This window comes from Phoxinus phoxinus, assembly GCF_949152265.1.
Source record: "Phoxinus phoxinus genome assembly, chromosome: 14".
NCBI classification, from domain to species: Eukaryota; Metazoa; Chordata; class Actinopteri; order Cypriniformes; family Leuciscidae; genus Phoxinus; species Phoxinus phoxinus.
Window position 1 is genome coordinate 15,500,352 of NC_136889.1, and position 25,136 is coordinate 15,525,487.

Consider the following 25,136-nt stretch of genomic DNA (forward strand, 5'->3'; position numbering starts at 1 on the left):
CACGTTTTACTCTGAAATACATCATTACAGAAATAAATGTGTAAACTAAACAGCCATTCATGTTGAGTGTTTTAGGTGTGTACTTTGGCTGTGCATACGCGTACAGTAGGCTTGTGTGCGTCTCACCAGTATAAGGAGACAGTGACTGGAGAGGTCCACATGAGCAGGGATGGTGGAGAACACAGAGAGAACCAGACAGCCAAACACCAAAGTGAACCTGCCAGTGAACAAAACAGGAAAAACATTAGTAACTGTATCCTGTTCTGTGTGACTTCACCTGAGCAACTGCGAGCTGAAACTAAAGGTTTCATTGTTCTGGAGTTAAAGCACCTTAACAAATCCTCAAGATGGACCCGATTAAAGAACATTACAGAATCTGAGAGCTTTTAGAGAGGCATTAGATCGCAAACAAATCCGGTGGTGCTTTTCTACAGACCTGAAGGACACGATGCACATACAAATCATCACTTTCAGCATCATTGAAGGTGCAGAGTTTTGCTAATAATGGATGCGTGTCTTGTATAACTAGTATGTCACATCGCACACCCTCTGGCTCTCTGCTATTGTCTGAGGGCTATTTACAGGAACATACAGTACAGAACGCTTTCTCCTGCTGCCTCTCTATCTGCCCTGTTTCCTCTCTCTCTCTTTTGTTCTCACCCTGTATAAACAGGCTATTAAGAACATTGGCCTGAGGTGGTTGAGAACAGAGATGGACTCCTCATCTTCAGAAGCAGATGCAGCTGTGCGAGACGTGCAGCCGTGTGCGGTTATGTGCTGTCTGAGTGAACTAGCAGACATCACCATGTCTTCCAGCGAATGCTGTTCTTATGCGTCCTGTAAATACATAGAGTCTGGGAGCCTTTTTTTTTTTTTTTTTACACATCCAACACTGTCTTCTGTATTTCAGCTTTCATCTCCACCTTCCTCTTATTTGAAGGACTATATTATAAGTTTGTAAATTGTTATCCCCCCCCCCCTGAGGTACACTTATAATTGGTTTTCCCCAACAAAATTGTTCACATGACAATTTCCCACCCTCTCTCTGAACCTTAGGCCTGCTTTACCAGTGAAAGCAGCTTCTTAGCAGCTATGCCGCAACATTAACTGTTAATTGTCACTTTGAACATAAGCAATGTGGTGCTGCATAGCACAATAGTAGACTAGATTTAAAAGTTTCAACGTAGAGCCTTTTGCTATATTTGCTCTTTGTATTCATAGTCTTTCGATAAATAACATTTTATATAATGCAACATACTCCAGTAGGTCTGCATGCAGGGTAGGCACCAGCGGAGCACTGAAGAGGGGGCTTCTGGAGGAACTAAAGGGGGCGATGATGTAACACAAAGTATCCCCAGCTAGAAAAACATATGTGGCCCATTTACGTATTTGTCAGACCGTAAACAAACCTGTCTCGCTACAAAAACGATGAAACTAAAAGCTACTGAACAAATACAGATGGCAGAGCATTGGAATTGAATAATATAAAAAAACAAGGAAAATTGCCCAGGCCAACATATTCGAAAATTCGATCCATGAAATAAACACGTTTTAAACCACAACATATAAATACGTCTTAGATACACAATTTCACCAGTTTCAGCCTTTTTAGAAAATTTGTAATGCTGTTTTTTTTCTCAACAAGGTATTTCCCTCATTTTTTTAATGATCACTATAATTTTTAAAGTAGCAGCATAACCACTGAAAGGCCTGACCTGAGCATCATACTCTCTCAAAATCAGAAGTAAAATCCTTATTTACTGACATTTCACTCGAGACTTACTGACAAATAAATAGTATAATTAAACTTTATTTGGAGTTCTTCTTTATTACACTATGCACATTTCTATTAAGCCTAAAATGTGTTTTAATAATAAGGTAAGGATAGATCAAGTAAGGATAGTATGATCACTGTATGATCACAAGTCTTTAAATGAAAGACATTTAAAATATACCTAAAGTATACTTGCAATAGTTCCACTTTAGCACAATCAAGTATACTCACGTATACCTTTAGTTGAACCTCAGCACTACTTCCCGATAACTGAAGTCCATTAAGTACAAAATGAGTTGTTCCAACTTCCAATTTAGCAGACTAAGTATGTCAATTTAGTATACCAAAAGTAAAATTGCAGGGTATTTATAGATGTAAATGTATTTGTAGGGATAAAAGAGACTTTGAGAGCTGTTTATTCGCGATCTGTGTATCTATGTCTGTGATCAATAACAAACAAGTTGTGGCATCTGCCTGTAACTGTGTTAACAGCTGTTATCAAAGTCCTGCTGAAAGCACTAACCTGTTCTTCTGTCTTTCTTTCTTTTTCTTTTTGTCTGTGGGACAGTCTGTCTGACCTATTCCTCACCCTTTTAGTGCTTGGCTAACACATGCACACCCACACGGGCCAGACTCTTTCAGTTAGTGTGAGGGCTTCTGTGAATCTCATAATACTTCATAGTATTACAATCCCCAAAGACTGTATCGTGACAGAGTTTATGAGTCATTGCAGGATATAGCGCTTTCCATATCCTGGTGGTACAGCAGACCACAACTATTACACTCAAACTGGTGTTGTGCTACTCAACTAGAACATGTTTATCGCATTTAAACATGCATACGGACAAATGTACACACGCTCACACAATAAGCCTAAGAAAACGGCTTCTGCTACAGTCATTACTGTAATCCAATAAACATGCGGAACGGTAGCAGCACCACAAAAACAGTCAGCTTGAAAAGTCTGAGACCAATAGTGTAATGCATTTATTTTCATATTCATAAAGTAAAAAGTTGAATATAATGCATTTCATAATTTCAAATATTTCTTAATATTTAGTTTGCTTTAATAACAGCAACACCCAAGCTCCATGAACACCACAAGTTTGTGTATCGTTATCCAGCATAATTTGAGAGCATCGTGCTTTAATGGAAGCAAGACAATTTGTTAACATAAATAAAAATGTTCAATGAAAGAAATTCCAGACTTTTTGCACTATACGCGCACCCAGACACATCTTTCAGAGCTATTTGAAGGATCTCTCGCACTCAGATGTGGGGGGAAATGAAAATATTAGACCAGGAAGGAATGACTTTTTTGAACAAACAGCTGCAGGTACCAGAGCTCTGCTAAACGCTTAGGCCAGACAATGTGTCTTTCAGCATTCAGAGTCGTGTGGTCACAGCGCCAGGCTCCCACAGACTCCGACATCTGAGCTTTCAAACCTCTGAACCCCAGAGACCTTCTTCCATCGGCAAGACAAAACACAGCACCACCTACTAATTCAGCGGTCTCTGCGTGTAAATGTGCATGAGAGTGTCTGTATGCAAATGTCAGCTTGCAGTTCGGTCTTAGTGCTGTTTTACAATGCAACGGAGAAATAATAAAGACGGAAATAGTACAGTAGCATATAATGGGCTGCACACCTGTTTCTGTTTGCCCATGTGTGCGAGACTGTCTGAGATTGTGTTGTTTTTGAAGCAGGTTCTGAGGGATTTGAGGAGCATTCAGGCAGACAATGATGACATGCTCGGAGTTGGAATTTCAATTATTTCCCCATGAGTCTGGCAACCTGCAGTGTTTACCGTCTGACCAAACATGACACGGTAGAGGGCGTTGTTGCAGTCTACCACACCAAACACACAAAATCAGCTTATGTGAAGAAAAACCTTTAAGGAGACTGTTTATGAAAGCACACAGGAAGAACAAAGAGACAAGACAAGTAGAGGAGAGGAGATGACATGAGATAAGAAAAGAGAAGAGAGATGAGATCAGGTGAGATTGGATGAGATGAGCAGAAACTACATTTTGCAGGAAGTGAGAAGAGAAGAGAAGAGAAGAGAAGAGAAGAGAAGAGAAGAGAAGAGAAGAAACAAGAAAAGAAAAGAAAAGAGAATGTAAGGATGTTCCTGTGTTTCAGAGAGTTGGCTGGTTTAGAGGCCAGTTTTTTGCGTTCCTGACAAGATGAAAATGATAATTCATTTTCCATTGGATAAATATAAAATATAACATGAGTAATCCAGCGTCCACAACACAATACAGCCTGAATTATAATGGCGGTTCTCTGAATTATTGAATGGCTTGTACAAATAGCCTGTGGACATCTGGCTCTGATTTGGCTCGAGTCTCTAATGGTTCTCCTCCGTCTGAACAGGAAGGTCTGGACACTGGCTGCTGTTTCCACTGCAGCTGGAACAGACTGTAGAACACAACTCAGACCTCTGACCAGAGCTTCACACAGGCCCAGGGTTAATGACAGCCATAACACTCAATACGGAGGTGTCACAGCCCTGACATAATAAAAGCCACAGGTTATATATAGGGGTCTGAATGTTAGAATTTGTCCCACAACATTAAGGGAACGGCTGAATTCGCTACAGTAACACAACAGAGCAACTTCTTTTTCACAAGGAGTTTGACAGACAAAACTGGAACAGTAGGTTCCACTATGCAAAAATCCAGAAAGCATTTAAAGTGAGAGAGATGACGGATCGGCATCAGAAAGAAGGGAACGAGCTTGTATTACTTGCTCTCCATGTGTTTGTGTGTAAGAGTGTGTGCTTATATGATAACATGATACTGACTGTATGATCAGCCATTATATGTGTACATGTTTGTGTTAATATTGAGCCAATTTAAAGATGTTTTTTTCGGTCTGCTAGATTCCCAGGCATTCCTCTGGCTGGCTGAACGCAGGCCTGTCATGAGTAATTAGGGCTGTCATCTAACACTGCACATTGCTGTTCCAGGTTCAGTGAAGCCAATCTTAAAGTCCCCCTGTAGTTGAAAATGTTATACCTTAAAACTCATCTTTGATCACCAAAATTTTTTTTTACATATATAAAAGTTTTTTCATTATATAATATTTTCCAAATAAATAGCTTGAACGTAACTCTACACCCTTGTCTTATTTAGTAAAAGTGCTTCTACGAATATGCAAATTTGCCCCGTCTCCACTCACTCACACCAGCTCAGAGATCCAGTTGTTGGCGATCACACGTTGGTGTGATTGGTTTTAAGGTAGTTTGTGATATCAGAAACATCAGCGATTTCAAACCGCAATTTTGAGACTGTCTTTGGTACACTGGAGTTTTAAGGAGAAAATACTCAGCAATGGTGCTGACTTGTGAATTTGCACATGGTTTGTCTTAATGCATATTAAAAACACCACAGACATATAAACAACATTAAAAGCTTGATTTTCACCACAGGGGGACTTTAAGAACAAAAACTTGCAATAAAGCCCAGGTGAGGGAGTTACTCGAAACTGGCAATTACTGCGTTATATGCAACCACACGATACACTTAAAATTAATTTTGTCATCTTAACCGTGTGATGAACAGATTCCTCTAAAAAAATCCAGTTCTCAATACTAGCACACCAGCTGTCAAGCTATAAGCAATTTAGAGAGCAATTAGATTTGTTTTTCATGAAGAAAACAGGGTTTGCAACTTTCTGTCAGCTGCTCAGATGAGTTGTTACAATTACTGTAGCATTCAAGACCAATCAAAATTCAGTATACAAACAGACGCAAGACAGAAGACCAATCGCAATTCAGCGAATAGTACAATGAAGATGTCATCGCTTCAGTTTCTTGAATGCTGAACATTAGATTCTAATAGTCAGAACAGTTTAAAGTCAATAGGAGATTCTCAAAACAATTTTACGTCCTTAAATAGACATTTGTTCAGTTTAAATGGACTCTGGTAAGCAGTTTGGGCTGAATTAACTGTAGAAGTTTAAAACTTGGGTAGGGGTTTAGAACAAAGCCAGAATAATTGAGGAATATCAATATAGTGGAGCCATGAATGCACTATAAAAAGAACACGGGCCAGTCAGGCGTATGCTTACAGTTGGCAGGAAAAAAGGAGTTTGTTGGAGTTTAATTGTTCTCAAATTGCACTAGGGATTTTTAATTAACTGTGTTAACTGCTAGCAAACAGACTATACAGATATTTGAGGTGGCAGTGTGCAGAAGTGATCAAAGATGAAGCTTAAAAATAGCTTGCTAAGGTTTGAGATAGAAGAGAGGCATCACAACAACATTAACAAATACACAAACAACTACTTAAAAAATTCCTGTACGTCCACTGTGAATCATGCCTCATAAATGAAATGCTTTGATCTACTGTTCTTCCACCAGCAACTGCTAAGCATATATAAGTATTTTAAAAAGAGGACAACCACTGATATGCGTATCAAAGAGAAATACAGGGATCCACCTTCAAAGGGAAGAACAGATATTTTCATTGTCATACTTTGAAGACCAAAAATAACACTGTGTACAAAATGTAAAAAAAATAAAATAAATAATAATGTTTTTACAGCAGTGTGAGTAATATTGCCAAAATATTACTACTTTTACTGTATTTTTGATCAAATAAATGCTCGGTTCCAAAACTTTTCTGCAAATGTGTTCCTATTTTCAGTATTGGAAGTACAGCCCTTAGTATCAAAATACTTGTTATAACATGATATAGATCCTTAACGTTACATCATCTGTTTTGCATAATATTAATAATAACAATAAATGTTTCAGTTCTTTAGAAAGTAAAAGAATTGAGGGAGTAACAAAATATTGCACCATTAACAGAATACGGCTAATATTTTATTAGATATAACAGGCATAAACCCTGAACACACCTGAAACTCTGTAAGGTGAGAAATGATGGTCTTTTTAACATGAGGTTCAGTCTGATCACTGATGGTGCTGTCCGTGGTCCTGAAGCTGATCACATTATGCCACTGCTGCATCAATATGATGCTTTAGCTACAACACACAGAGGCTGAATCAGGTTTGAGACCTTCTGTTAAAATCGAAAGGCTACCTGATCATAATAGAAAAGAACACGGTGTGTCAAATTATCACATTATTTTGGTCTGTGCTTTTTACAGACTGTGTAAATAGGACTGGACTGTGTTCAATATAATATTTATACATTCTACATTCTAAACTATTGTAGCTTTGTATAGGTCTTTTTTTGAGGAGTGGGACACATTTTCCCAAAAATATCAGCGGAATCCCTACTACAAATCCCCTCAGCATTTTTACAGAGGGAGACAGTTCCCTAATCTCTTCCTTATAGACACATAAAACACAATGTACTGTAAGCTCATGAAGTTCAAACAGCCCCACTGTAACTGCAGGCTCCCAGACACCACAGAAGTTGGGTTTCTTTTAGAGCCTCACTTCACCGGGGAGGAGTGTGGGGATGAGGATGAGCTACGCCGTGCCGCCCCATTTCTCCTCCAGCAGTTTGTCTTAAGGAGGACAGGTAGCAGGAACAGACAGGATGTTCCCCTGCCAAAAGTCTATTAACTAATCCTGATGTTTATACAATCTACTCAAGTATCTTACAAGGCTGATCGGTTAGATGAAACACGCTGTTTTATTTCTAAGCAACTACTTAACAAAACAAGCCAGCCAAAGGCATTCAAAGCCCCGAGAGCATCCAGCTAAAGTTCACTGAAGTGAATGGAAACACTTAATCATTTAAATAATAGAAAGAAAAAAATAATTTATAGTCATTCATTTAAATAACCATTCGTTGAGATTATGATGGTCATTATTTGATGATCATTACTAAATCGTGCCTTCTTATTGCATGTTGTTGCTGTAGGCAGAAATGTAATATGATAAGTCTTTGCCTTTATTACTTTCAGCTATTATATTTTGTGTCGCCATGTACACTACCGTTCAAAAGTTTGGGGTTTGCATCTTATTCTCACCAAGGATGCATTTATTTTATAAAAAATTCAGGAAATAAAAAGAATTCCGTAATAAAAAGGTGAAACATTATAATAATTTGATATAATTTATTTATATTTAAATAATTAAAAATAATTGTTTCTTATTTTAATATATTTTAAAATGTAATTTGTGACAAGTTTTCAGCAGTCATTCTTCTAGTCTTCATTGTGTCACATGATCCTTCAGAAATCATTCTAATATGCTGATTTGGTGCTCAAGAAACATTTTTATATTATATCATATTATAATCTTGGAAACAGTTGTGCAGCTTAATATTTTTGTGGAGATCATGCTACTTTTTGCAGGATTCTCTGATCAATAGAAAGTTAAAAAGAGCAGTATTTATTCGATTTTTTATTAGGTGTTTTTTGTAAGTATTATTTCATTAAAAAAAAAAGTTTGTTAGTGAACAAATAAATTATTTCAGAGCATCCAAACTTTTATCAAAAATATCTATCTTTAAAAAAGTTATGTGGATATTCTCTTATTATGTGTTAAAGGGAGAAAAGTAATAGCCCAGCATTAGCTTTGAAGGAGATAATATCTGGTTATATACACAAAGTTTGCTCTTTTTTTTTAGCTTTGTAATTCATCTGGTTTCTGTAAAATATAATTTGCTACATAAGCTGTAAGATGCAACTGCTATTGGTAGTCAAATAAGCTCCTATAACATTTCTTAGAGCACAAGAAGGAGAAATGAAAAGTACACAAAAGAGATTTAGTGTAATGATTCTTATGTGTAGTGAACGTCACCCGCATGGCTGGGGAAACGGGGCCAAATTTCCATGATGCAGCATAGCTTGGCTTTGAAGGTGTGGGCCACCTTCTCTCCCTCCCTCCGTCTTTTCCTTTCCTTTCCTTTCCCTTTTGGGTACCATTAGAAGAAGTGGGAGGAATCGGCACAAGCTGTTTTCCATGTGATGAGCACAAATCCTGCACTAACAGGATCCAGACCTATGGAAGCTGGTGAGCTCTAGCAGCTGACAGGGTTCATAAACGCTCCTGGCATACAAGGAAACAGCAGCAGGTTCTCATCAAACACCAAACGGCCTCTCCTGTACTCCCTTGCAACCTCAGTGGGTCTCATTCTCCCAATCTAGCTCTACAGTTGCTGGTGCTAACCAGATGTCAGCCTGTGTCCTACAGTGCAAACTATCACAAAAAGACAAAGAGAAAAGAATATGGAGTGAAAAAGGTGGTGGCAAAAGTTTAAAGCCATGTTTTGTCTAGAAAATTAGAAAGAGTACAAACCATGGGAGGGAGTTTTTTAATTATAATTTTTTATCAACATTAAAATGTATATAAATGTATTTGAGAAAGTGTATATTTATGTAATGCAACAGGCCACTATTTATATTCTTCTCCATTTTTAACCTAGTGAACTTAAATGTTTTTTTTTAGTGTGATGAATTAATAAATTAATAAATTAAATTCTAAAAATATGTATAAATTCTTTAAGAATTTGTAAGAATATTTCATAATTAAAATGAGCTCATAAAAGTGGCATACTGAATGCTAGACGTTTCTTTGAATAAAAGTATCTGCCAAATATAAATGTAAAAAATATTTGGCAAAATGCAGTTTAGTTGACAATGCAACTACCATAATATACATGCAATGAGACAAAAGAACAGATGAGGTTACTGAGGTTCAAGATCAGCATTGAACAATGAGGAGATAACTGCTACTGCTGTGTTGTGGAGATACACAGAAGAAAAGAAAGAAAAGGCACAGTCCTGCATGGAGTCCCCACATCAGTCTGGACCCCGAACGGAGCTTATAGCAGCCATTGAACCTCATGCAGTGGAAAGAAAGCTCAAATTCACCTGTTCTCAAGCAGCAACCCATCTACTGAAACTCACTCCACTCCTTAGATATTCTCGTGCCTGTGCCCCTTTTCATCAGTCCTACATTTCATTCCCTCCATGGAAGCTTTTCACAGCTCTTAACCAATGCTATCATAGAAGAAAAAAACTGCGAAATAGAAACCACCAGACTAAATCATGCTGAGTCACAACGACAGAACATATATATATATAAAAAAAGATTTGGGCAACCAAGAGGTGAAGGGCTGATAGAAGAAGAGCTGCTAGTGAGTGAGATCCTCTGTTCCTCAATAAGACTTTAGACAGATGGAAATCTCCGTCATTTACAAACACTTTGAACTCATTCACCCCAGAAAGTTCAACCACACCATGAAATCCCACACTCACTGCCGCTGCTGGCGGTCTTGCTCCACTAGCTCCATTAAACACACAAATGTGCTCAAACACAAATGTTCACAGGAAAGACTCGGTCACGGCTGGCTGTGCTGTGTGTCGAGTCGACATGCTTCCTCTGGTTAACACAGGTAAATTGGACAGGGAAACGAGAAATAATTCAGGAAGAACTCTAGACATGCTAGACAAGGAGGGATAAGAGGAGAGAAAGGGTCATTATAGCTTAAATGAAGCTAATGCATGTTCAAGACGGAAGATTTTCTCTCACACACAAGCACTCTTTCGTTCTGTGGTGTGTAGATTTCAGGTTAAGACGTATATATATGGATCTATGACTGACATATTTTAAGATATGTCAATGCAAATTTCCTTTAGTTAAAACAGCTCAATAATGCATTTTAATCTGGGACTAGGTTTAAGCCTTGTCTGTGAAACCGGGGTGCTGATCTGCATAATGGTAAGTACCTATGATCAGAGTCTCCGTCTCACTTTCTCTTTCTTCAAATGCAATTTTGCCCCTGGTGGGTCCTCACACTTTACTTATGGATGGGGTCACTGCAGAACCCACTAAAGTGTTCTTCACATCTCGCTTTAATTGGACGGTTTACAAGCAGTGTGCCGAAACTCTATTGTAGACTTGGGGTTAATTTTCACCCCGGCTGCAGCAGTAAATCTGGCGCATCAGAGGGGATTTTCATCACTGGAGAAACCACAAGCATCACACGAGCACATGAAAAGCTAGTTGGGTAACAGCAAAACTATATTGACACAAAACTATATTAACATGAGAAGATTATGACTGACTTGTCTAAAACTAAAACAGCTGATGAGGTTTTTCCAGCCTTATCTGCACGTAAAAGAGTTTCCACTAAGTAGCAGAGTGACAGAACACACACACACACTCAGTTCTAGATGAAGCCTATGTCTATACAAACGCTCACATGTACCTCTGGCTTTTTATGGCATTAATGATATTTTGAGAAAAAGCAGATGGGCAAAATCTGTCAAGCTTATATTGACATTGTCCATGTAAGGATACAGTAGCCAGGGAGCCTGTCTATCCAAGCTCTCTCGCTCCATTTCATACACATGAACACACACCTCTCTCTTATTGAACATAAAAATGCTATCGTTCTGAATGTGTTCCTACCCTGTTCTATCCTAGGTGTATGAGGACTTTCTTCTTTTAGTCAAACACAGTCAGAGTTATATTAAAAAATATCCGGGCTCTTCCAAGCTTTATAATGGGAGTGAATGATATCCTAGATTTTGAAGCCCAAAAAGTGCACCCATCCATCCATCATAAAAGTAATCCATAAGGCTCCAGGGGGTTAATTAAGGCCTTCGGAAGTGAAGCGTTGCACTTTTGTCAGAAAAATATCCATATTTATAACTTTACAAAATATAAATGACTGGCTTCCGGCAGTATGCGAGTCGAGTTCCGGCGGAAGAGTGACCTCTGACCCGACGCATGACGTAGGATGTAGGAGTAGCATAAGAGTAGACGCCTCTTGTGGTTCAAACAAATAGGGCTGGGCAACAAACTCAAGCACCTCTTCTCTTATATCAAAATTCTCCAACATTTCTCTTAAAAAATTCTCGTTTTAGACTTCCAATTCGTGACCGGTGTTTTGTTTTGCTCTAGCCTCTGCGCTTCCGCGTTCATCAATACATCATGAGTCGGGTCAGAGGTCACTCTTCCGCTGGAACCCAACCTGCATACGGCCATTACCGGAAGTAATATGGATATTCTTCTTACAAAAACGCTTCGCTTCAGTAGTCCCTTATTAACCCCCTGGAATCGTATGGATTACTTTTATGATGGATGGATGCGCTTTTTTTGGGCTTCAAAATTGAAGGTACCATTCACTCTCATTATAAAGCTTGGAAGAGCCAGGATATTTTTTTATGTAACTCTGAACGAGTTTGGCTGAAAGAAGAAAGTCATAAATCACATTGGATGGCGTAAATTATGGGATAATTTTCATTTTTGGGTGAACCCTTTAATGCCAAACAACACCTGCAATGGCTTGCAACTCATTGTTCCCTGAGCAATAAAATGCAAATGGCTGTGGTATCTAAATTTGACAAGCAAACATATGATTAGATAGTACACTAAGCTCTCTGAACAAACCACACATAATGATCAAGGTGTGTAAAGATTACTTATTCTTTAGATACTTACCTACTTGTTATTGGAAAGCCTTCCATATATATATATATATATATATATATATATATATATGCCTATATATATCCCTTCTATATAAGCGCTATATAAATTAAGGTGACTTGACGTATTCTCTGAAAACAAGTCTTAAATACACAAAAAAATGTTAAACCATTAAAAACTTATTATACCATTAATACAAATACTAATTATTATTATTTAAATAAATATATATTACAAACATTTTATAATTATCACCAAAATCATTATCATGCTATTATTTTTATTATATGCAACATTTATTGTTGTTGTAAGGATGCGTTATTGTTGTTTTTAAATAAATATAATTATTATCATCATCATCATCATTATGATTATATGACTCTGTGTGATCTTTGAGTGATCCTTAAGTCTTGCTGAGATGAGGCGTACAGATTAGAACTAGAAGATGAAAAAACAAACAAGCAGACGAAGAAAAAAAGATTTTATATTAAGGGTGAGCAAGAATCCAAAAACACTCTTACTCGCTCTCTTTCCCTGCTACCCCCCTCTCCTGCGTAGTGTTATTTAGTGGCAGATTTGACATAGATTGATTTGTGTCATTTCCTGAGTGAGGGAGCCATTGATCCTGCACTGACCTGTTCACCGTAGCATCTGCTTTCATTAGCAGACTAAGGGCTGTGTAGAGACCCACCCGAACAGGAGCCACAGGGAACAGCACACCTCTTTAACACGGCCATCTATCACAGCTGTTTACCCTGCCCAGCAAACACTCACTGATCAATACTGCAAGCATCACCCCTACAGCCCTGACTCTCTCGCACATGCACATACACCAAAAAAACCTCAAATGAGATATGAGAGAAGCTGAGAAGGTGGGTTTTGTACAACTGAGGTACCAGCACAAATAGCTCATTGCATACTGAATAAGGAACCGGTTATGCAACATGCTGGTCTTGCTTTGTGGACTGGACGAGATAATGGATAATGTTATGCAATATTTGTTTACAGAGAAAACTAGACGAGATGCCCTCAGGCAGGCATTACATATGCAAATATGAAACAAGAGAGAGAGTGTGGTGAGAAAAACTATTGAAAATTGTCAGAAACAAAGTTTGGCACAGGAGGGAAACACAAGATTGGCTAGGTGGTGTAAATGGAATATCGCAAGCCTCAAAGGGTTAGGAAGCAGAGAGAAGACAATGGAAGAGAAAGAGGAAAAGGAAATGAGACATTCACAGATAAATGAGTAGTTCACTGAAGTATGGCATAATCTACCTGCTGGGCATGGGAAACGGAGAGGGAGATAAAGTATAGCATCTCTCAGGACTAACATTACTATACCACAGCTCTATTGTTGCAGGATTAATAGGCTTATATCTCTTCGACCAGACTGTAGCTTCCTGGGACCTCAGTGTCCTAAAGAAAGACACTGAGATCTCTACAGATGCTGAGTGTTTGCATCGTAGCACTGACACGCCTGACTGCTTTCGCTAGTCTCTACAAATCAAAATCCCAAAACACTTTTAACTTACGGTTTGACCGGACAGGCAGAAAAACATGTGTTCTCTGACTTCTGAGTAACATCAATATGTGGTTTAAAATCCAGTTAATAGTCTAAATCGTCTAAATACAAAACATTATCAGAGACTGTCCAAATACACTAATTGTTTCTCTTTTTTTACTCATATAGGCCTACTGTTTACAAATAAGTAAACAGCTCAAGTCGTATTTTCTGACTACTAGATTACAACAAAACAGCACAACACTTCCAGCACCTTATGTAAAATCAGCTCACAATCAAACGGTGTGTGGGCTGATTCGAAATTACAAGTAATAGCAGTGAGTCCTCAGATTTGACGCATTAGTGCAAATGTGGCTTTTTACATTTTGCCCAATACTCAAGTTTCTCACCAACATCTGTACCTCCTGCAAACATGAAGTTCATTCAGGAGCAAGCAATTAATTTAATGGAGCTTATTTATAACAAGGCTCACATTAGTATCAATATCACTGAACCCAGAATAATGCAATCAGCTGAAAAAACAGCGTTCCGATTCACAATGAAGCCCTACGCGGTGTTCACTGCTCCCTGTACACACGGAGTATTTGGAATGCCATAAAATGGCAACTTCAAAACATGAGTCATGCAGATAAAGGGTTCAAAAGTCTATGCATTACCATATTTTCAAATTTTATACAATGTTCATTTTACTTAATATTGTGTAATCAGGATTGGGAAGTTACGGAATTCATGTAATGGTGTTATGTGTTTAAAATACAAAATATGATTGACTGTATTTAGCTACAGGTAAAATTGCTGGTAATCATTAGTTACATTATGAAGTAGGCCTACTTGTTATTTTATTTTAAAATAATTAATTTCATTTAATATTTAATCCTTTCAGCTGAAAAGATTTCCGATGTGATGTGTGTTGTGAGGGGCAGAGGTGAAATACTCTTATGATGTGTGTTAAATTCCTACAAGTAGACAGAGGGTGCTGTTATTCATACAGCTTAACAGAAACTGTTAGAAAAAATGCTTTGACAGAATCAACCATGGTGTTCTTTCTTACCTGTACGGATTATTGTCTGAATGTTAGTTTGTTCTAATGTTCGTGTGAACATGCCCTTCATGGATTCATTGTTATGGTGAAGCTCTACACTCTGTCATGTGTCCTACGCTCAAGCTATGAATTACTGTTTTGAGCCATTAAACATCATTTTTATCTGCAGATCCTGACTCTAACTTGGTTCTTGGAGCACGTTACACATATCTATATCAATATATTATTCTTCATTCAGTTCTATGCAACAGAATCAGATTTAACAGATTTATGTTTTGACCAATTATCAAAATAATGTATAGTCCTACAAAGCTATTATTATCAGAGCATCTGAGTAGATAGCAGGGAGCAGATCAAGAAAGGGTTACGTAATTTACCAGCATGGCTATACCACACCATTTTACAGCACAGTAGGGCTATTGCAAACAGAAACAAGTCCAGAGAACTTGCGCAGTGCACACACAGAGCGGAACATTGTGAGCAGAGCAGAGAACATTATACAGCGCATACACGGAGTGGAGAGCACAGCGCACACAGTGGAACACTGAGCCGTCGCTTCGGAAGCAGAGCCGCTCGCAAAGTCACAAAAAATGTTGCGCCAGAGTGAAACCTGATCGCTGACCACGGAGGGGCAGCCTTTTTTCTCTTTCGGCCATAAACCGAAAATGCCATTTTCGCCCGATAATTTTCTGCGGCCGATTCAAACCAAGCCAATTTCGGTACATCCCTATAAAATATAATACAATATATATTATTATTTACTGTATATATTATTATAAATCCTTTTTTATAATAATGTAATAATGTATAAAAAAATAAATAGATTTTTGATAATTTAATATATAATATGTGAATATTACAGAGAGAGAGAGAGAGAGAGAGAGAGAGAGAGAGAGAGAGAGAGAGAGAGAGAGAGAGAGAGAGAGAGAGAGAGAGAGAGAGAGAGAGAGAGAGAGAGAGAGAGAGAGGATGCTGACTCAAGTTCAGTCCTGTCCATACATTATTTGAGAGGATCGGAATAAAGTGTAGGTGCAGTTCGAAGAGGAAAATATAGTGTGTCTGTTACTGGTGTGTGGCGTAAGGGTAATGTGCCTTCATATTTCTGTGAGCTTTATTGGCGGGACACTAAAGCAGTGTCAGACCAATGCTGACTAGATCTTTTATATGCTGATCTCCACAGAGGCAGTCCCCCATCAGACACCAAAATAGCAGCAGGGTCATCCATCACCTGGAGAAGAGGAAACTCTATCTTTATCCTGCACAGACTCAAAGAAGCGTGAAATGGCTAGAAATCTTACAGTCCCAGCAATGGTGAAAAAAGTGTATGGGTGCATATGGGGGGGGGGGTTGATTTACATATGAATCACAATTCTATCTTCTAACAATTTGAATCGATTCACAAATTATATTTTTTAATTGGTATTCTACAAGTATTAATAACGTGATGTTGACGGAACAAAGAACAGTACAGCAACCGGACAGTTTAGAGAGCGCACAGGCTTGCAACGGGGGGAAAATTAAGCTTACTTGACAACAACAGTTCCATATCAATATTTTAATGAATAGAAAATACCCTTAAATAATGTATAATTACCAGCAGTTGGGCAAACGTCAAGCTTTTTTTGTACTTTTAACACACGAGTAGTGCGTAACTGCGTAGCGCGCAAGCGATGGCTGCGATAACGAATAATACCTGCTTGTATGAACATATCCTGTATCTATGAAGAAATAAATAAAGAATAAAAAAATAAAGAAGGTAATTACTCACAACTCTGAAAAACCTCACAATTTCCATCTCGCAATTCAGATATTTTTTCCTCACAATTGCGTGATATAAACCTGCAGTTGCGAGTAATAAAGTCAGAATTGCGAGTTTATATAAATTCTCGCAAATCATATCGACAAACGCAATTGTGAGGAAAAAAAGTCCAAATTGCATGATATAAACTCGCAATTGCATGTTATATACAGTTTATACCTCACAATTCTGATTTTATAACACACAACTGCGACTTTAAATCACGCTATTCTGAGATTAAAAAGTCAGAATTGAGAGATGTAAACTATAACACTCGCAATTACCTTTTTTATTTTTTATTCAGGGGCGAACACTGTATCTAAATCACTAGGCTAAATCACTAAATTAATAAAGATATGATAATATTTCAAATCAAATCTAAAAGTCAAATCTATGCATAAATTGAATCGAAATAAGAAATCAAATTTCAAGAATCGATTTTAAATCCAAAAATTCCCACCCCTAGTATCTTTTACCTACCAGTTTATCTACGGTACCCGTCCATCCACCACCCATTCAACAATCCATCTATCTATTCAACTACCCATCCATCCATCTTACATACAAATTGAATATACATTGTCCCGGGCCCCTTGATGAAGGGGCACATTAAACCTGTTTTTGTACTGCAGAGTGTATAAAATCTGTCCTTGGCCCAGTAAACTGAAACAACAGTGCTGGTTAGGGGTTTGTTCTTAAATATGCGAGACAGTAATTGTGATACTTGCCCACTAATTAGATGCAATCACCACTAATTATGTGTATATATAAATGTATTATTATGAGGAAATTCCTTTATAAAGATAGAATAAAAATCTCCACTCCACACTTGCCCTCCCAGTCTAGAGAGGTCTATGTGCATGTGTGTGTGCTTGTGGGTAGCTCTCCAAAGCGATCACAATTCAGTGCAAGGTTCAGACTGAATCGATCTCAGACTCAACAACTGAAACAGTTCCTGACCAATAAGAGACTTTTTTACAGATTTTAGTTTTTTTTAGGACTGAGATGTGTGAAGAGTAGGCTACAGCAAATCTTTTAATTCCGTTGCGAGAGACGATACATTCTGAACTCCAGCTGACAGAGAGAGGGAGAAAATGTGATAGGGACCAGTGGCTCGGATGTATTTAAATTATACATCCCTAAACATAAATTCAAATAGCAATACTGCATCCTCCTAATTGTTCCCTCAATTCTCAATTTAATTCTGAATGGTACACATGCCTGTTGTATTGTTCTTCTTACCAATTCCAATATAACCTGATATCTTGTTCTAAATACACCACATCACTGTCAGGTGGGTCAGGTGGGAACAGGAAAATGTAAAGAGCCGAGCAATCAGAGTGCCTCAAGGAGAACGAATGAATGGAAAAAAACGTCCACTTGTCAGGGCTTTTAAAAGCACATCAGAATTAAAGATGTCAGGGGAAATAAATCTTTCCCCATTTTCCAGCCATTCCATCTCAGTAAGATAAGAACAGCTGGCAAATGAAGCCCAGAGTGAACGTAGCCATCTGATTGCGGGAACTATTCTGTGCTGGTGAGGATACATGCACACGGGACTCTAAAGTCTGTGGAGGAAGGTGGACGCAAGTACGTGTGAGTTTGCATGAATGTGTGTGTGTGTTGTGTTGGTCCACGGGTTGTTGCAGTAAAGGGGAGGAGAGATCACTGTGCCTTGATCAAAAACATTTTTTGCTTCAGTGAGTTGCCTTTGAAGCTTAACACTGCTTTAAACACTTGCAGTCTTATCAGAGGGAAAACATTATTCTACTTGATTAAACCTTGATTTAGATCTATATATTACTCATGTTACGCCTATTACCAGCAATTTAGTTCAGTGCAATGCAAATTCCTGTAATGTTTACGTTAATGCCCAGGAATAATTCTCTGAACAGGAAAACAAAAACAAAAAAAACAACAGATTGTCTGTTAACATTGCCACACATTTCCACAACACGAACTAGCTGTGCACGATACTACGGAGCCACTAAGGGGAAATAGTGCTGGAAATAAATATGAGATGGAGGACTAGGCCAATGCTTTTGCATTCTCTCGCAAATGTTTTAAGTTTCCCCAAGAAACTGTTTTTGCTCGGAAAACCACTTGTGTTTGCTCAAAAAAATGTTTGTTCTTTGTGAGCGAACGCAAAGCTTCTAGGGCGGACGCAAAACATTTGCGATAGAATGCAAAAACATTACCAAAGTATCTCTTTTTCCTTCACCACCGAGATGTGGAGAAAATATAAAAAGCCTTTTTCATTATAAATACATCGTTTATTTTTTCATAATTTGTTTTGGTTTTTAAAAGAGTTCTCTTAAGCTCACCAAGGCTGCATTTATTGGATCAAAAATACAGAAAAACAGATATATTGTGAATATTATAAAATTGTAAACTGTTTTCCATATCAATATATTTTAAAATGTAATTGATTCCTGCAATGGCAAAGCTGAATTATTCAACATTATAATCAATGTTGAAAACAGTTGTGCTGCTTAATTTGGTGGAAATCGTGATTTAAAAAAAAATCAGTATTCCGAATTTTATGCATCCTTGCTGAATGAAAATATAAATTTCTTACAAAATAAAATGTTTTAATGGCCCCAAATTTTTTGAACAGTAGTGAATACACTTCTGATTCTCACGATTGTTATGCAAATTTGATCTACTATTTATTCATGCTGTTGAATGAGATTTCTCACTAAATGCACTTTTAATCGTACATCTTTGACCTCAAGGTCAAATATGTACGATTAAAAGTGCGGTCAGACTGCCACACACTACCATTCGTTGTGGGCAAGTGGTCAACATTAACTAGTTAGTATGGCCCATTTGCTGTGACACCATCTAGGCACACAAAGCATATTTCTCCATTGACAGCCATTCAAAAGTTACTGGGGATTCTGATGAGTTGGGTTTTGTGGGATTCAGAAGTAAATTTGAATACTTGAAGAAGTGTCTGTTAATGTGAGGTCACACCAGACTATTAAATTAACAAAACTCCTGAGAATGAGAGCATCAATGGAATTACTGTGAATGCGTATCCTCTGAATTACTTCAAATGTACTGTACATAGAAAAAATATGTTCCCTGCTACACATTAATATCTGTGAGTTTTTAAGTTTGAAATGTGATAATATTAATATCACTACATTCCTTTGTAGAGAACAATGGTGAAAAAAAGGAAACGCATAAATCAAAGCTATATTGCAATATGCTGACAGTAAGCATAGTGCTGAGAGAGGAAAAAGTGGTGACGTGGCAAGGAATTCAGAGGAAATTAAAAAAATAATAAAAGCATTTATGAATGATTTCAGCATAAACAGTTTGTCCCGGACGGGCAAACAAACAACTTTAACATATTCATATAAATATGTCTGGGTAATAAAAAACCACAATAATACTAAATTCAATAGGAGCTGGGATGAAAGCAGAAGAATGAAGAAAAGACGAGAGTTAATATTCACATTCTGACGAGTGAAACAAATTAGCTACAATTGAAAGAAATCAGCAGTTTTTAGGAATTGAAGTCAGCCACACCCACTCAGACCATGAAATCACAACAACATGTGCGTATGCAGCAGTCTAGGATCTATGCAAACAGATGATCTTTTACTGCCACAACACACAACACACAACAGAGTCCCAACAGCATGTGGCTTTCGTGTACATAGCTAAGCCTCTTGAGCGCTGGTCTTGTTCTTCTAGAAGAATCTTGCCTGAAGACATTATTGAGAAGCTCCCAGAGGCCAACACACACTATGCTTTCCCTGATTCAGGTTTTTCAGCAGACGGCTATAAGCCAATCTGCTGTAATGGCTGTGGCAGAACACTGAATTCTTCAGAGAGGCCGGTCATTAGCTACACTAGGGCATCATTAGAAGAAATATCAGGTCTCCACAGATACGAGCTTAAAAGGGCCTCAGCATTTGTGATTTTTAATTCATGTACAGGTCTATAAATAACAAGCTGAGGCAGAGGCATTCACCTGAGGGCTATGGAGCAAACTGCTGAAAGCACACCTTCTCCTGCTCACATTATATGCTCTTGTCCTCATTTCCTCACTTGCACTTTGCTCAGGTTTCTCTACTTTCAGTATAGTTTTTATTTTCATTTCTATATAATATAGTACCACAAATGGTTCAATCTTCCGATAATTTGATTCAGTTTTATTAGTAAAAATTCACAACAGTGAGGATGTACTGACAATGTATTGTGCTATAAATGTGCAATTGCTGCTATATTTAGCAGTAAATTATAACTAGCATCCCTGACATCTCCGGGGCATTTGTGATTCAGCGCTGACTGGATCTGCTCAGATGTGCTTCAGATGGCCAGCACCAGAGAACAAGTAGTCACTGCCAATGGATTTGCCAATGTTAGTGAAGTTTACAAAATCTCTGAAATATATCCAAAAGTTAACTAAATGAGGATTTGCAATGTTTCATCAACAGTTGTCCCATTATTTACTTGAACCACTTGGCTGCAAAGTCCTTTATTGTCCTGTCATACAGAACCACTCTACACAAAAAAAGAGCAGACTGTGATCATTTTGAACATGAAAATACAAAAATTCAAGTCCCTTTTCTCTAATTCTATTTAGATCTGTGCATTGATACAAAACCATTCAAAAATTTGGAAGCAGTAAGATTTTGTATGCTTTTGTAAGAAGACTCTTAAGTTAACGTCTGCATTTAATGCATCAATATACAGTAAAACAGTAATATTGTTTTCCATTTTAAAATATTTAAAATTATAATTTATTCCTGTGATGGCAAAGCTGAATTTCATTTATCCAGCCGTCAGTGTCACACGATCCTTCAGAAATCATTCTAATATGCTGATTTGATGCTAATGATTTTATTATTATCAGTGTTGAAATTAGTGCTGCTCAAGATTTTTGTTCACAAGAACATTATTTATTTGAAATAGAATTGTATAACATTAAATACAAAGTTCTGTCATGAAAATCTAGATAGCGCAGGCTGATAGGTCCTTAACTCAATCTTCTTGCAATCACATCATTCTCTATATGGCACAGACGATTGGTTTATGGTTTATCAGTAGCCAATAAGCTCGCTGCTCAACCTTCAAATACTCGGTCAGCACTTTCTGGAGTAGTTGCAGCATGTTTTTAGAACAAAATTTTAGGAGTGATCACAAAGAATTGTAACTGTATTGATCAAGTAAATTGATCTGGAAAGGAACACACATCTGTAATCCTTTTAACTTCAGTTAAAACAACTCAGACTTAAATCAGATTTAGAGCATAACTGTCTTCTGAGCAGGGACAGAAGCCAAAGAAAGCAAGTGGAAAAAGAGCCCATCTCTGGAACTACTGAGCAGCTTTTTTTAAGTGTGCCGAGAGTGTGGAGATATTTTCCATCCATTAGTTGAGCGTTAGGCCATGAAACACACACACACACATGAAACACACACACACATGAAACACACACACGCACATGAAACGCACACACACACACACACATGCAGGCCAACATTTAATTGACTTTCTATGTTTACATTTAATTAAGTAATCGTTTCACATCCAGATCAATGTTATTATTGTATCTGCTTGAGCTTTAAAATCAACCCCGAATGAAGCGCAAAACTTCTCAGACACTAACAAACCACAATGAACAACAATATACTGTATAGAACCTGCTTGCAACGAAATTATTGCAAATGAGTGCACATTGTCACAAAACCACATCCTGACTCTACCAGCTGTACCGTTTAAATGGACTGATTCAAATGCACCATGTCTAAAAGATAATTTCGATAATAAGCCTTGAAGGATGTCTAAATTTGCATATCTAAGTCTTTAAACTCCCCTACGTGTTGATTCAGTAGCAGAGGAACAGAATGTACTGATTCGTTCATTCTGCAATAGTCTGCTAAACAACACAACCTGAAAATTCAAAGTCCAGTTATTGCATTTAATCATTATTCACCGTGGGCACATTATCTACTTTAAAAGCAAAGCAAAAATGTCTTTGACTGCGTTTAGAAGTGCCATTATATAGAGAAATTCAACAAATATATATAATTCCGAGTGTATGCAGGTGTAAAGCTAGTGTTTTGGCGCTGGTCTGATGTTGAGATATAGTACAGAGAGTCTGATGTCTCGATGTGTATATACTGGAGCGAGGAGGCTCAGGTTTGTTTGAGCATGCAGAGGCTGCCGGCTCTTGTGTTGTTGTGCTGAGAGACACATGCACTACGTAATGGAATCTGTAGTCTCGTGTCTGGCTTCCATAGAGCTGTCCCATCCATCCTCATACAAGCGTCTGGACGCCTGGACATGATCACACACTCCTCCTCAGCCCTGGGCTCCTCGCACTGACACAGGAGCTGAGAAAACACAACTTGCTGCTACTTACTAACAGAAGCTCAAATGGATACACACATATGCAAGGATCAATCACTTTGATGTGCATCACTGCAGTGATATCTTTGTTTGCAAAGGGATTTGCAAAGTGCAATCACTGTCTTTCTTTCTCAAGTTTTTCTCTTTTGGTTCATAAGAAATGTGCTTTCGCAAGATACTTTCCTATGCATTTACATCCTTTACTGACAAATGGTTAATACTTCATAAGGAGTGAGAGATGTCATAGCACATAGGTTTACTAAAGAGACAGGCAGCATTGCACTAAGGATCATAACAAGGTGGGAGGTTCATGCTTCTCTCCAGCACAGTACCGCTAAAAGCCGATCTTATTCTTAACACATTTTAGTTGTATTTCCCAGTTAGATATAATGTTACAAAATTTCTTGAAAATATATTAAAGGGGTAGTAATTCACCCAAAAATTTAAATTCTGTCATAATTTATTCACCCCATGTCATTCAGAACCAGCATTATATAAAAAAAAAAAAAAAATACTAAACTGTTTTTAGTGATTGGAATAGAGCTGAAAGAAAACACGAATAATTAGGTGAAAAGTTCACTTAAAAATGAAAATTCTGTTCTTTTAAACCTGTGTGAATCTTTTTCTTTTTGAAGAATGTCGGTATCCAGACAGTTGATGCACATGATGTACATATCTAACTTAAAAATTTTAAGTAAACTATTCCTTTAAGTATTAACATGAATAAAACTAAAAGTATTAACATGAGTATTAACATGAGTATTAACATGAAAACAAAAAAAATTCAAGAATATTTTTTCTATACATTTTTATATATAAATAAATATATACATTTATATATATATATATATATATATATATATAATTAAAAATACAACAAAAACTATTTATAATATTAACAAATACTATGATAGTATATAACTAATACTAAAATAATGCTGTTTCAAACCTGACTTAGCTTACTTTCTTCGGTGGAACATAAAAAAGGAAATATTTTGAGAAATGAGAAATGATAATTATTTTTAAGTTTATTTTCATAGAATGGAATGTAACACCACCAAAACGGTTTGGTTACCAACATTTGTCAAAATCTCTTTTTTTGTGTGTGCTCTGAAGTCATTTTTGCACTGTATCCCAAATCACTATCTCAAGTCTTTAGTCATTCAACAATAATCCCTTTACCAAACAAATAATCGTATTTGTGTTCATGTTCTTCATAAAAAGTGATAATTTTTTTAGCTTGAGAGACATGGTCATATGTATTATTGGTGTATAGAAAGCTAACATTCTCTGTAGTTACAAGATAAAGAGGTGATGGGAAAAAAAAGCTTGCAAGTGACAGAGACTACTGAGGGGAATAAAGAAAAACTGAGTCAGAAAAAAAGATGACAAAAAAGATGAGCAAACAACAAATGATCCTTCGCAGAGAGAGGAAGTATAAAGTGACTGTGATGTCAGCAGATGAAGTGTGAACACACATACCTGCGGTTAGAGCAGCAAACAGTGATAGAAAGTGCAATTCGGCAAGAAAAAACTATGCACACTGATGTATCACTGTCAGCTATAGCTCTCACGGGACCCCTATAAGGTCATTAAGGGGCTAAAACTACCCTCATTTCCTCTAACCCACTTCAGGGGACAGTCCCAAGACAATGCATAAAAAATAAGCAGATCAGGTACTTTACTAACATAAGAACTTGATAGACATTGGTAGGGATGCAGTGAGATTACTCAGCTTTAGATGAAGAATATACAGCAATGTGTTGGAGATCTGTGGAGCAGAGCTGGAGAAATCAAACTGCTATATCCGACAAACACCGCCGATCTCACACAACACACCATGTTCTCACACAGTGAAACATCACGGAGCAAAGAGGACACTGACAACGAGCTGACAGACAGGACAGACCAGGTTACTTTTGATATGAAACTAAGTCTCCACTTTCAAATTTGGTCATTTTTTAAAAGAAATTTAAACAATAAATACCTTTTTGCGGCTTTTTAAAGGGCACCTATTATGACATTTAAAATGTTCCTAATGTTGTTTAGGGAGTCCCCAACAACAGTTTTACATGCATGCAATGACAAGAAACACTTTTGTTGTCGTATAATATGCATTTATTTTTACCTGATTTGCTCACCGACTCCCAAATGAATCGTTCAACGACTCATTTTTCAAACCCCTCCTTTGCACGACGCTAATCTGCGTTGATTGGTCAGATGACCCAGCAGTGTTTACAGAGATAATACTTATTTTTAACACGGAGT

At 37.4% G+C, this 25,136-nt stretch overlaps 1 protein-coding gene across 13 annotated transcripts in view; it reads right to left on the reverse strand.

Moving 5' to 3' along the window:
• kcnq5a (potassium voltage-gated channel, KQT-like subfamily, member 5a) overlaps window positions 1-25,136 on the reverse strand; it is a 129,325-nt gene that overhangs the window by 33,074 nt on the left and 71,115 nt on the right. For all 13 annotated transcript variants that reach the window (XM_079636041.1, XM_079636043.1, XM_079636042.1 and 10 more), the window contains exon 3: window positions 127-217. In XM_079636041.1, the coding sequence (XP_079492167.1) occupies window positions 127-217 (91 nt within the window). The remainder of the gene's footprint in view (window positions 1-126; window positions 218-25,136) is intronic.